At 42.5% G+C, this 14,762-nt stretch overlaps 1 protein-coding gene across 3 annotated transcripts; it reads right to left on the bottom strand.

The window, feature by feature from the left end:
• Nucleotides 1-4,415: 4,415 nt before the first annotated feature.
• DECR1 (2,4-dienoyl-CoA reductase 1) lies at nt 4,416-13,955 on the bottom strand. 3 transcript variants are annotated; one of them, XM_033155531.1, is made up of 10 exons: nt 13,857-13,955; nt 12,506-12,693; nt 10,778-10,835; nt 10,558-10,644; nt 8,606-8,753; nt 8,250-8,349; nt 7,028-7,100; nt 5,523-5,669; nt 5,054-5,116; nt 4,416-4,631 (listed from the first exon to the last, which is right to left on the bottom strand). In XM_033155531.1, the coding sequence occupies exons 1-10, from the start codon at nt 13,938-13,940 to the stop codon at nt 4,572-4,574; spliced, it is 1,008 nt and encodes a 335-aa protein (XP_033011422.1). In that variant the 5' UTR covers nt 13,941-13,955; the 3' UTR covers nt 4,416-4,571. The 3 variants fall into 3 exon arrangements, with proteins under 3 accessions (XP_033011422.1, XP_033011423.1, XP_033011424.1); XM_033155532.1 differs by lacking the exon at nt 5,054-5,116; XM_033155533.1 differs by lacking the exon at nt 5,523-5,669.
• Between the last annotated feature and the right edge of the window lie 807 nt (nt 13,956-14,762).

Here is a 14,762-nt window from a genome sequence, read left to right as displayed (position 1 = left end):
CTAAGTTATGAAAATCCTATGCATCTTTATATGAGCACAGCTAATTTTGTTCATGAGCTGGGCATCCCATTCAGTTATCAGCACTGGAACTTAAAAACCACCTTTCATTTTTTTCTGGATTATGTCCATTGGCTGCAAAAGGAGATACAATGGCTGATATCAAAGTATTATCGCCCTGAACGTTTTGAAAAAGTGTATCCTGTAAGATTTCTGGACTACGTTAACAATTGTATGAGCATTTAAAATTGCATTACTTCTAGAACTCCCATGTGTGCAATGCATCCAGTTCTTTGGTTTAAAATGTGGGCCCAATTTTAGAAAGTAAGTTAAAGAGGTGGTGGCTGTACAGTATAGCCCAGTTAAATCTATGTAATTTCTCCAGAAATCTAGAAATGAGAAGGATATGAAATCATGTATATTTGTGTTAATTAAATGGGGTTGTCGCTGCTTATGCTGGGCTAAATTTACTCCATTAAAAATGCTTACAAAGAGATTTCTATAAATATATATATATTTGAAGGGTGCTGATTTTATCCTTTCACCACCGGATAGCTCAGTTGGTTAGAGCGTGGTGCTGATAACACCAAGGTTGCAGGTTTGATCCCCATGTGGGACAGCTGCAAATTCCTTCATTGCCGGGGGTTGGACTAGATGATCCTTGGGGTCCCTTCCGACTCTACGATTCTATGAAAGCTAGAAGTCATTTCGCAAAGATACAAAATGGCCTCCAATGAGCAAGTGCCTTGTTTCATTTCTGAAAATATGTACTAAATTAGGAGTGTCTCTAGGTGAAAAAAAAAGGATTAACGCATTAAGAGGCTTAGTTAAGTTCGGTGGCCTATTTTGACAATTCCGCTACAAGCCGAGTGAGCTAATTCTTCACCTTCTCACTCACCTCTAACTTCTCTATGCAATGTAAAATATGACTGTATTCTGAAAGAGATACAATGATATGAATATCTGCCTAGAGGCATAATTATGACTGGCAAAATGATTAAACTTAGATTGACAATTAAACCATCGATTTGTCTTTTCATGCTCAACTGAAAAGGGGAAACCTCATGCTGTGAATGTGTATGATGCAAGACCGATCAGAGCAGCACTGGGCTTAACTTTTTCCCAAATGTGAAAAGCATTGGAAATGTGATTTCATCTTTCTTTGAAAAGGATATTTTGGACCCCTCTGTCTCCCTGGGATATAAAAAACAATTAGGGTGCTAGCTTATTATGTAAAAAGCCAAGTATTTCAAATAGACGGCATCTTACAAAAACACGAGAAGTCTGAACATGGAAGAAAGTGTGCAAGACACCAATCTTATTTTCATTGATGACTCTGGCTCCTTTAAAGGATTGTGTTCTATCTATAAAGTTAGCCGAGGCCTCCACAGGCTGACTCTTACTGTGACTGTATTAAGGCAGAAAGGTGGTGGTGGTGGGGAAGGTCTGAATTGTCGCCCCAAGTAATTGCCACAAACATTAAGGGCTTCAGTCTTCAATTTGTTCTTTGCTGTCCTTCAAGCACTGACCAGTGCCAGTTAGCTCACTTGGTTGAAGTGTGGTGCTGATAATGCCAAGGTTGTGGGTTCGATCCCAGTGTGGGCCAGCTGCACATTCCTGCCACGCAGGGAGTTGGACTCGATTATCCTTGGGGTCCCTTCCAACTCTTAATTCTTGGGCAGCAGAGCCTGGGGGAGCTGCTGCCAGCCAGAGCAGATAGTATTTGGCTTAATGAAACAATAGTCTGAAAGCAGCTCAGTGTGTTCACCCAGCTGTTAGAGCTGCATAATGGGAGTAGACCAGGCTTCCTCAACCTCGGCCCTCCAGATGTTTTGAGACTACAGTTCCTATCATCCCTGACCACTGGTCCTGCTAGCTAGGGATCATGGGAGTTGTAGGCCAAAAACATCTGAAGGGCTGAGGTTGAGGAAGCCTGGAGTAGACCAACATCTGGAGAGCCACAGGTCCCCCACTGCTGCAGATGGCCTGGCATCCTGACAGCCTCTGCTTAAATACTTCCAGCAATCGTCCATCATATGTCTATGGTGCAAGTTTTCTGCTGGCTGACAAATTACATGAAACATCAGCAAGAAGACTGAAAAGCTGCATATGCGGATGTCATTGGGTGAAGCAAAATCTCACTTCCATTTTCATCACCTGCGCTATTAAAAAATTATATACTGCCATCTAACATTTAGCAATCACAACTGGCATCAATATTCATGCGGATCAGAACCACCAATTCTAGATGAGCAACATGTTGCTCAGCAATCCATAATTAAGCACCTAAATATAAGTGCCCCAATTTTCCCAGCTGCTGCATGGCTGCAAATCCCACCGGCATCAAATGGGAGCAGCCAATGCTGTGAATCTCTAAATCCAGGCCAAGGCAGATCATTTACCATTTTCTTTTACTGCGTTTTATGGCTAGAAGTTAAACTATAAGGATGCAAGTCACACTATGCTTAGTAGGAAATCCAACTTGCATTCATATGAAAAAGTAGAAATTCCACAAGAACTCAGAAAGCAAAGTGGTAACATCCCCTCTTCATTTGAAACCTCAAATGCAGTTTTTCTTTTGTCCAATCCAGGAAAATATGGTTTCACTTACCCACACTGATGTGGGTGGGTAGTTGCAATCCCCATATAACCCTAGTGTCAATTGCCTCTAGTTAATTTCATTCCATTTATCTTGGCTCTCAGTAGCTCTCAACTATATCAAAAGTTTGCCCCTTCCTGCATAGCTGTTAAAGCACACATTGGCCGCTGCAAGGTACAAATTGTGCCTCATCTCCCAGTTGCCAACCTAGAGGCAATAGGAGTGAATGGACATTGTGGTGACAATGGGACTTACTGTCTGTTTGCTTTTCTAAGAGGCAGGTTTAGCTTTTCTCAAAGTGGTCCTGCCATATATCTAATTGCTGGACAACATGTTTAAGTGTCTGCTTCGTGTTTCTGTGAGGATTTTTTTTAAAATCTCATTTCAAATATTCTACACATTTTCAGTACTATGGAATTACGCTGGTGCCAGCTCAAGATGCCACCTACATTTTACTGGGCTCATTTCCCTACAGCAATTCAGCTTGCATAGGTAGGGAGGCTGAAAATTGCACAGGTTGTGTAAGACTTTCATGAGTTTCCATAACCTGAAATGTGCTTCTGGAGGTTTTCCTTCCTGTCTTATGGTTCCACCTAGTGGCCACTTTTGACTCGGAAGACCAAGAACGAATCCTTAGCATCTCTGGTTCAAAAGGCTGTCTTAAGAAAAAACAGAACTGGGAAAAGCTTGAGATTATGGGAAAAGAAGTTTCATATGAATACAGCCAGTCCCAAAGAAGAACAGTCGCTACCAGTCTCTAGGGCAGAGGTGGGAAACCCGTTTCAGCTGAAGGTGCATATTCCCTGTGGAAGACACATACCTGCGGGTAGGCAGAGCCAGGGACAAAAATAGGAGCAGCAATGCATCCCTTTGTATCAGGCATAGGCAAACTCGGCCCTCCAGACGTTTTGGGACTACAACTCCCATCATCTCTAGCTAACAGGACCAGTGGTCAGGGATGATGGGAATTGTAGTCTCAAAACATCTGGGGGGCTGAGTTTGCCTATGCCTGCTCTATATGCTCCCTCCAGGAAAGCAAGAGACATTGTCACAGTTCAAACATACATTCTGCAATAAAGCTGCTAGGCACATTTGCAAAGCTAAGCAGGGTCCAGTACGGTTTCATATTGGATGGGGGAAACACGTATTGGGATTCCTGCATTGCAGGGGGGGCTGGACTGGATGACCCTCAGGGTCCCTTCCAATTCCACGATTCGAGAAGAGTGCAAAAGGAGGGGTGTGACCCAGGAAGATTTCTGAAGGCCAGATACAGAGGTCTGGAGGGTTGCGTTTGGCTCCTGCCCATCTGTCAAATTTGGTGGAAAGATTAAGGATCCCGTCTGCCAACTAGAAAAGGTTCCACATCCTTGTTCTATTGATACAGCTGCTCCAGCTCTTGTGTGAGTTTCTCCCCCAGTCAAATTCACCTTAAAACTTTTTTTCACAGAAGCTGTGTGTGTGGTTTTGTCAACATTTGATTACTGATGCAGGCACCTCAACAATCGTTCCATGATATCACTGCATCTCAGGGTCACAGATCAGATGATGACCATATTTTCACCTGCACAAATATAGGGAGTTGGGGGGGGGGGATGAAGTTCTGTCTCTCTCCTACTCATTTACGTAGTTGCCTAATAATAATTGATGCTTCTCCTGAGATGCAAAACTGCTTGACGCAATTGCTTGACTTCAAACTCTAAAACCAAAACTCAGGCAAGATAGGAGGCCTCATTCTAAACTGGCATACTAAACAAAAGTGTTTTTTTTAATATCACATACCAAACCAGCCCCCCAAATGAAACCACACGTTATTGATCAATTTCTGTTATGGTGCTTATTTAAAAAGCATTTAATATTGTGCTGAATGTAAATTAAAATTGTTCAGCCTTGAAAACATATAAAAGTCAGTCAATTATTACCAACATTAGTGAAATTTATAGTGCTTGAATTTCTATATATATAGTTTGAAAGAAAGTTATGAGCCTTTTGTTTTCCTTATCATTTCTTCCATCTTATTCCATTCTTCGCTGGTAACCTAGCATAGAAAATAAAACATTTTAGATGAGATACTAACTTCAGGTTTTTCCATCTTTGAGTTTTATGCAGACATAATGGGCACAATCAAACATCTTTCCCCATTGAAATGAATGTGATTAAAAGCTTACTTTTGGCGGGACTGAACCCTAAACATATAATTTTCTACATTTCTGATGTTCAGGTGTGAGTGCCAGTGCTTACGTTGCCAAAACAACATGATCCATGCACAAGAGGGAGGTATCAGAAGGGTGGGAGTGGGGGGGGGAGCTTACAAACTTTGTTAAAGGGGGGAAAGTAGTGAAAAAACTGCCCAATGAAAACTGAGCATTGTTTGGTGACATTGGAAGGCAGAGTGACAATTTCAAAAAGGCACAGAGCATGCTGCAACATTTTCTGCCAATCCGATTTGTAAGTCATTACCTTGCTTAGGGTATTAAACTCTCCAGCCATAGAGACGTATTCACCACCATCCATTCTGATGACCTGCAAGATTAATGCACATTTCCCACCATTAAGCCACTCCAACAATAATCTGAACTGGTTTAAGTTGAACCAATATGCTAAGGAAACCTAGTATGGCCAAATAAAGTACTTTTAAGTCATTAATGTTCTCTATTTAGTAAAAAACATAATGGAAAGCATTAGTCAACAGAACTAGTAATGCTAGAATATGCACAAACTGCTTTTTTCCCATCAACTAAAGCCACAAATAATTTTAAAGAAGTCAAAGGAGTATTTCCCAATGAATTCACATGGAGCTTGTCAAGCCCCAAAGAAAGCATTTAGCCCCCTCTAATGGGACCAGGTGGAAATGGCTTCTGGATCACAATATTCTAGCATCAGTAGCGATGAGCTTCGGGCACCCCTAGCAACTCGAATGAGAACTTACTGATCCGTTAATCCAACTTGCATAATCACTACAGAGGTAGGTGGCAAGATTGGCAATCTCTTCTATTGTTCCCAGGCGTCCACAAGGAATTCTTTGGAGAATTTCTTTCTCAAACACACCTGCTGGGTCCAAACGGCTGAAAGCTCCCTAAAGAAAATCATCGAAAAAAATATTGCTTTCGGAACTCTGTTAGAGGCCACCTGAAAAAGTTTTATACTTAACAATCAAGGGTAAAGGTAGTGCAGATCAAGCAAGTGTCAAGGGGGGAAATAATGTGGGTAACTCTGTGTGGCCACCTCATGAGAAGAGAAGACTCCCTAGACAAGACCCTGATGTTGGGAAAGATGGAGGGCACAAAGAGAAGGGGACGACAGAGGATGAGATGGTTGGACAGTGTTCTCGAAGCAACTAGCATGAGTTTGGCCAAACTGCGGGAGGCAGTGAAAGATTGGCGTGCTCTGGTCCATGGGGTCACAAAGAGTTGGACACGACTGAACGACTCAACAACAACAACAAACTCTAGTAGACTTGTATCTACTGAAACACTAAATGTCATACATTTCGCCCAGGCAACCATATCACTCAGAAAAATACTCCTTAATGAGCCAGAAAACAACAATACAAAAAACCTACGTTAGATATGTATAACATGTAAGTTAGATAATAACTGGGGTAAGTAGATAATAATTTATGCCATGAGATTATCTAAGTTAATAAGTATTTATTATTATAATTTGCTTCTATAGGATAATTTTAATTTTTGAATTGTATATACGTCATATTACGTATTGACATATATTATTATGTTCTATTTAGGGACGTGGGTGCTGCTGTGGTCTAAACCACTGTGGCTCTTGGGCTTTCCAATCAAAAGGTTGGCGGTTTGAATCCCCATGACAGGGTGAACTCCCATTGCTGTGTCCCAGCTCCTGCCAACTTAGCAGTTCAAAAGCACACCAGTGCAAGTAGATAAATAGGTACTGCTGTGGTGGGAAGGTAAAGAGCGTTTCCGTGCACTCTGGTTTCCGCCATGGTGTTCCGTTGTGCCAGAAGCTGTTTAGTCATGCTGGCCACAAGACCCGGAAAGCTGTCTGTGGACAAACGCCGGCTCTCTCAGCCCTAAAGTGAGATGAGCGCTGCAACCCCATAGTCGCCTTTGATTGGACGTAACCGTAGAGGGGTCCTTTAATTTTTTTTTACCTATTATGTTCTATTTATTATGCTACATTGTAAACTGTCTTGTGGCCTTTGATGAAGAGTGGTATATAATTTTACAAAGTTTTTTTTTTTTAAAAGAGAGAATGAAGATGGATAATGATTATATGTGCTTCCAACTTCTATTTAAACCAGTATTTATTTGCACCTCTCCTTTTCACAAAAAGGTGCTCAAAGCAGCTATGAGATCTGTCTCAAGTAGAACTGAATTTAGGCTCAGAGACCCAGTCACTAAAATCAATCTGATGTCTAGGCCAATTCTTTAATGGTTACAAAACATGATCATGTACCTTAGTCTTTATTGGGCCTGGTTGAATCACATTGAATCTCATGCCATATTTACCCCATTCCGCTGCAAGAGACCTAGAAATTCATTAAGAGACTTTGTAAGTATTCAGCATGTAAAAATGATTAGAAGTAAAAAAAATTAAAAAATGCATCTGGGCTTACAACACTAGGTTTTCTGCTCATAGGTCCCTCCCCAATGTAGAAGAACTACACACATAGAGGGAGAAAACACTTTTCTAAAAATCGGGAAAAATAAGGAGGAAGTGAATAGGAAAGAATAGATGGAGCAGACAAATGGGGCAGCTTCAGGAGGTGTTGGGGTAACATGAAGTGAGGTTGCCCCTAGGGCAAAGGTTGCCCTTCTGTGCTATAACCCTACCGTTTGTGGGCTATATCCAGGGGTACATCGAGGATGTCGGTTATGAATCACATGGATCTGTTTTAATCATAGTTCAAGCAGAGGCAGATTTAGGGCAGTGCGACTGGTTCTGCCACACTGGGTGCTGAGCCTATGAGGCGCTGTTGGGCGACACAGCTATGATCTGGTGAACTGAGCAGAACAGAAGGCAAGAGGCAGGGGGAACCAAATTTTGTTCTTGCACAGGGCACTGAAAATTTTGTTCTTGCACAGGGCACTGAAAATTTTGTTCTTGCACAGGATCATAGTATCCTCTTGGACTGCCTAGGCAAAATGGGTATCGGGGTCAATATTTTATCCTACCCTACCTACGGGGTCATGTCCAGAAAGCAACACTGGGAGACTGTTTCAGCACCACGGTCCTTGTACTACGGTCTACAGCAGGGTACAATCTTGTCCACAATGCTGTTTAACATCTGTATGAAGCCACCAGGCGTGGCCATTCGGATTTGAACTTCTGGCACCTACTGAATAATTTGTTTACTCCAGCAGGCATTTTAACTGAAGCCTGATTTTATAGCTCTAACCACTTTTAGCCTTTTTTGGTATTGTGTTCCTTGTAAAATATTTTGAGGTTACTGTGGTTAAATGGTACATGGTTTGTTAAATAAAATAAAATAAAATAAAATAAAATAAAATAAAAACCCAATGAAATATAAATTTGTTGAACCCAGCACAATGGCAAGCAGCTGCTTCTCACTCCAATTCTAAGCTGTCTCTTTTGGGTTGGTCTATTTCAGCCTTAAGAGGGAGTGTTTTTTAAAAAAATTAAAAATGAGGACGACGGGTGCTGACAGATTACTTACTTGCACAGGCCTTCAACGCCGGCTTTGGCAGAAGCACTTGGCGACACAAACCCCGACCCACTTTCTGCATAAATTGTGGTGATGGCTAGAAAGGCTGCTCCTGGAAGATGCAAGATTTTTAAAAAATTAATTATATGTATTGCTCTCCTTTCCAGATTATCAGTTTCCTAAAACAGGTCAAATCAATGAAGGAGAGAGACAGAGAGACAGTGGACTCTACAATTCTATAATTCTATGAAAATAAAGCTTGAGGGTTTTCAGGGTTCTAAGAGGGCTCCACCCCCCCCCCCAAATCTATTTCTTGTCCAAAATGGTATTCAGTAATAAAAGGACAAGCTCTGTCAATCTCAATTTACCTTTTCGTGCTTTAATCAGTTCTTTTCCAATTCCCAGAGTTATATAGGCAGTACCGTTAAGAACAATATCTGTGATTGTCCTCCACGCATTTGGAGAAAGACGTTCAGAAGGAGATACAAAATTTCCAGCTGCATTATTTATGATAACCTGAAAGGGAGAAAGAAAGCTTAAATATTTGCTGAAATCAGTCTTCTGCACATTTAAGATACTTGGTGGTGGTTTCAGAAATTCCAGGAGAATTTCTACATAAAAACGGTGTGGCCTAGTTCACACATTGGTTTAGCACAAATGACAAGAGTGCATGTTCCTGGAGGAAATATCAGAGCCATACTGCTGATTCCCTAGTCCTGCTGCCACCCCCCGGCTTGGGGCTAAGGCATGGCTTGCCTCTGTGCTAGAACTGAACCAGGGCTCGTGGTTTGTCTGGAGCAAGACAAACTACGAGCCTGGGTTCAGACGTAATGCTAATCCAAATTGTGGCTAGGGAGGCGGCAGCAGGACTGGGGGTGCAGTGCTTCAGGTGACAATTTCAGTCTAGGAAACCATATCTTGGTTTATGTATGCTGAGCCATGGTTTGGCTTAAAGGTACACACACTCTGAGTCAGTATAACCTACCAGCACCTTTTGCAAAAGCAAAAGATCAGCAGTGCAGAGAAAAACCAAGTAACCATTTTGGTTTTAAAAGCCTTTGCATCAATTCCAGTATGTGTTCCAACCAAGCAAGCAATGCCAGTCAAGCACAGTTGTCCTCTTGAGTTTAACTCACAAGACATGAACAAATAGATGGTGACTTTATCTTACTGCCCTTTGGCCAGTAAGAGGCATATTAGAACAATGGAACCCTCCATTAACGAAAAATAAATCTCTTATCCACCGCTTTCTAAACTTTTAACAAACTAATTCCGACAGCTTTATGATGCAAGTTGGAGCTGCAGCAAAATGCTGAAGCGGTGAGTGCTCTCATGTGGAGCTCCAGGCAACCAGCCACACCTTCTTCCAGGATAGTCCTGTTAGCAATTTCACTCCTCCGATGCTGCATTTGTGATTGGTGTAAATCACATGCTTGTCTGAGAAGTGTGTGGGAAACAGAAGACAGTCTTATCTCTTCTGCTGTATGTACTTTGACTTTTACTTGTGCCTGTTGTTCTCTCAGAGCTGGAGAGAACGGACGCCATTATACTTTTGTCTGTACAGTGGATGCTCAGGTTGCGAACGCGATCCGTGCGGGAGGTGCGTTCACAACCCGCAGCGTTAGCAACCCGCACCGCTGCGTCTGCACACGCACACGATGCAATACAGTGCTTCTGTGCATGTGCAAAGCGTGATTTAGCGCTTCTGCGCATGCGCCGAAACCCAGAAGTAACCTGTTCCGGTATGTGTAAATAAATAGTAGATTAGCTCTATGATGTCTCATGCTTCTTTGCTGTGTTCTGCCAGAAGCTTAGTGTGCATGCATATATCAATATGATGTATGTCGCTAGAAGAGCACTGGAAGAGAAGGGAGATGCCTTTTCCAGAGCTGCGCATACCGGAGGATGCTCAGAGTTCCGGGGGCTTGCAGGCACCCCCAGGGTGTTTTCCAACAAGTCCAATCTATTTGCCTTCACAACTGTCAGTGAGCACTGTGTGGCCACTGAGCATGCTCAGTCTTCATTGGGATGTGGGAGAGGCTGGGGGTTCATGTGTACACACTGGTGCCCATCTCAGTTACATCAGGGTCACCAGGCAGCTAAAGTACACAGCTTCCTTTAAATACTGCTGTGACCTATTCCCATGGATTTTATTCTATGGGTAGATTCCACTGAACATTACTTCTGAAAACATTAAAATCCTTCAGAATCCTTTTCAATTCATTAGCTTGCTTACATTTAGAAGGTTTTTTTTAAAAATGCACACCAGGTTGGATTTTTCCAGTAATGATTAATTAAAGTTTTAAATTAGCATACTCACACTGGGATGTCCAGCCACTTCAATGGACTTAGAAATTGCATTGCTAACAGATTCTGGATCTCTCACATCGCACTGAACTGCGTGGACCTGTGTAATAAACTATTATCAATATATCCACTACCAGCAGCAGAAAAGAAAAAGAAAGAATTAAATATATTCTTACATACATGAAATCCCGTGACTGAATGTCCTATTAATAACATTTGTCATTTAACAATACCTTATTTCCCGTTTTAGAAGAAATTTCCTCTGCGGTTTGTTTCAATACATCAAGTTTCCTATAAATAATTACACATTACGGTTGAGTTTCTATTATAGCCATATACTGTACATCAAATTTCTGGGGTTCCTTTCTTAGCGTTTTGGTAAAAGCTTAGCAGTGATTCCATGTGTGATGTGGCAGACTGACAATGAAGAGCTTTGTCCAATGCTAGTCCCATTCACAGCAGACTGACTGAAATTAATGGATCCAAGTTATTAATGTTCTTTAATTTCAGTGGGTTTACTCTGAGTAGGACTAGCATTGGACGCAACCCAGTAAGTTTATATTTCAGACTGAAGTTGCTGTTGTGGAAACATCTTATTAAATACAAAGAGAGGTTTCTCATTGGGGAGGCAGATAAGTAAGTGCTTGCTCATGCCATTTGTATTTCTGAGGCTCAAAATTCCCCCTGCTCAATTTAAACCCCATAGGCTGTGTTACACTTTGGGTAGAATATTACCCGCACCCTTAAAGGAGTAAAAAGTTACTTAGATTCCAACTATATCCCAGGAGCATTTGACATCTATGAAGATTTTACGATTTTTTAAAATAATTTTTATTCCTTTTTGTTCCTTCAAATAAAAGTTCATGTTTGGATGAAGATGAGTGTTTTGCCTCTCTCAAATATTATATCATTAAACGGAAACAAAAAGTATTGTTTAATAATATTTGCCTATACACGTAAAAATGTAAGGATGTCATTGCACAGCCCTTATTCGAGGATTTGTATTGCCTAATGGATTTGTATGAAGTACGAGTGGGAGCCAAAGAGAAGGCAGGTTGCACAATGAAGAAGGGAGGGGCACTGAGAGGGGGAAAGCGGTACAGTAGTTTAAAATGATGGCATGAATATGAGTAAAGCAGAAGATAACAGAGGGAAATGGTGGTTTCAAACAACAGCAGAGGCTTGAGTAAGCTAGCTTCAAACAATGGAATATCTGAAGCTTTGCATCCTTCATCTCTCTCATATGAGGCAGCTGAGAATGGAAGGGAGAGACAAGTTTGACCAAAACAAGAATGGAGAAACACTGAAAGCAGAAAAGTGGATGTTTAAAAACAACAGCAGAAATTCGAGTAAAGCACTCTGAGAGGAAAATTTTCAGTTTTGAACAACAGAAGATGATGAAGGTCACCATGGGGTGAGGTGGGGTTGTGGCACAAAGAGAGAGGGGAGGAGGCATTGACATGGGGGTGAAGGTGAAAACAGGGGCGCAAAGTGGAGCTAACTCATTCTTATGAATTTAGGTCAGTCATGTTTTTTGACAGTCACACTTGTTTAGGTAAACAAACGGCCCCCCAAAAGGGCCCCACAGAACAAAAATCCACTACTGAGTCTTGGTGTGGTTGTCTGAATGGTCCTTCAGTGTCAATTCACAACACAATGCTCAGTGAACTTGGATTTCTCAAATACAGCCTAATTGCTTAAAAAAACCCAGAAGAATCCATTGCGCAATCCTAGGGTTGCATCCCACGAAGTTAAAATGAATGGGCCTAAGTTACCTTAGAGCCATTAGTTTCAACTGGTCTACTCTGAGTAGAACTAACATGTCTACCCTAAATGTGTTTGCTTCCTCGCTGTGTTCGGCGGGTCTTACTGCCAAGCAAGTGTGCAGAGGACTCCATCCTGAGAGATGTACTCTCCATTTTAAAAGACTACATCATGTGAAATGCAAAAGATGCTCTTACCGGCTTGCTATAACACACTCTGCTCCCAAAGCAGAAAGAGCAGCTGTCATCCCTTTTCCAAGGCCTGTGCCACCTCCTGTGATAAAGGCCACTTTGCCATGAAAAGTATCTGGTGGCAGCATCACTTTCTGAACAGGTGCAAAATCATGATGAGCTTGATACATCACTTTTGTTCCATGGCTTAAAAGCTGAAAAAGGGAAAGGAGATAATTTACTAAGTTTTACAGGTTAATAAAACCTAGATAATTCTCAACTATAAAGTGACTGTGGATATAGTTATTTAAAAAAAAAAAAACCAACACCATTGCTGTGAATACCAACAGCAATACTTAACACCTGTGTATAGCACTTACAAGTTGAAAACTTTATGTGCATTATCTAATTGTAAACTTTACAGCACGAGTGAAGATTTGGCTCTGGCCAGCAGACCAGATCCTTAATCTTCCCCATGTCACCCCACTCATGGGATAAGTTTGAAGTAAGGGAGCCTGGGGGGGGGGGTTTAATTAGTACTGTGGTGCAGGGATTCTCCACAACTACATTATACCAAAAAAGAGCCCTTTTGCATCAGGCCTATCTGTTCTCACAGTGGTCAATCAGCCCATGGGAAGCTCACAAGCAGAGCCTGAGCACAACAGCACTCACCTGACCAGCAATTCCCCATGCTGTGGGGGGAGAACTGACCTGAGAGTTGCTTGCCTAAGGCTGGCTAGTGAGCTTCTCTTTTAACCATACACCAACTCTCTATGAACAAATACAAAAAAAATCTTACCCAGCCCATTTGAGTGAGTGCTGGACATTCATGCCATCTCACATTTGAGAACAACTTAAGAAAACAACTTTTTAAAGAAAACTGTCATTCTCCAACACCAGGTTCAAAGTTCACATTCATGCGGGATGGTCTAATCTCCATTTAGAGCACAGGCTTCAAACTAATAGCTCTGGATTGGCCAATGAGTCTCTTAACTGAGCTCAGAAAACTGTTCAAATGCTGTGGACCAATGGAGATGATTACAATGAGCTCCGGACTCTGGAAAAGTACTAAGCAAATGTCAGTTAAGCAACCTCTTATTTGCCCACAACGGGTGGGTTCCAAAAAGCTGCTTCAGCCTGCATAAGGAGCTTTTTCTACCCTGGAATTTTGGAATGAAAATCTGAGCAGCTGATACCCCGCCTCCTAAACACTGCAGAATGGCAGTGGTGGCGTTACAGTTCTCTGCTGATAAGTGGATTAATCTTGGCATGATCCTGTGAATGAACATATTTTTCAACACCTTTAAAGGCTGTTCTGTTTTATGTTGTCCTGCCTTTCCAACGTATGCATATCTAGGCAGAGCACAGAGCACCTTACCCGCACAGGAGGTGAAGGAAGCAGCGGCAGAACTAGCCTGGCCCGCACTCCGCACGACACACGCACCACCGCCCCCAACGCCATCTTCCCCAACTTCTGAGTCCTGTCCGAAGAGGGCGTTCCGCTAGGCCCCGCCCCCTCCAAGTCCAGCCAGAGATGGAAGGAGCAGCTGAAGGGCGGGGCTCGACGGAACGCGCGCGCTTCGGCCGCGCCCCCTTTGGCAGAGAGGCCACGCCCCCCACCTCGCTTGGAAAACTTTAATGGCCACTGCGCAGGTGTATTTATTGCCTGCAGATTTATCAATGAGCTTGAATTGATCTACAGCCGCTTCCCCTCCAGTCCCCGAGTCAGCGATCCAACCTTTTCAAGCAAGCAGGCGCAGAAGTGGAGTCATAATGGAGAGCCTTTTGATCTGGCGCGGAAAGCTTTCTTTGCTGGCCGCTGAGTAACCTTCATATCCGCCTGCGTTGCCACCTGTCCTTTATTCATTCAGGATTGTCCCGTATTTCAGTGTAAAATGTTACATCCTGTAATGATACAGTTTTGCCCTGTATTTTAGGTCTTCTCTCTCTCTCTCTCTCTCGTTAACTTTCTGCCAAGTTAGGGATCCTCTCCAAATGCACGTGTTTGAAAAAGTGTGTGAAAGGTCATGTATTTAAGGTAGCTAAGCACAGACAGATTTTAAAATTCGCGTGTGCGCGACAAATGTCAGAGGGGCCATCCTGTTAGGCTGCAATAAATTGAAGTGGATTGCTTTGAAGTCATTTCACTACCAGATGGGGGGGAAATCGTCCACCAACCGCCCTGCCCTAACCCCCCCCCCCCCTTAGCTATCCCATATCTAGGGATAGACTTGTAATATTTCAGACTGAGACACGGGTCTGGTTTCAACATTCCGGGGGGGAA

This window comes from Lacerta agilis, chromosome 7, assembly GCF_009819535.1.
Source record: "Lacerta agilis isolate rLacAgi1 chromosome 7, rLacAgi1.pri, whole genome shotgun sequence".
NCBI classification, from domain to species: Eukaryota; Metazoa; Chordata; class Lepidosauria; order Squamata; family Lacertidae; genus Lacerta; species Lacerta agilis.
Note: the sequence above shows the minus strand (reverse complement) of the source record. Positions and strands in the feature narration are given on the sequence as shown.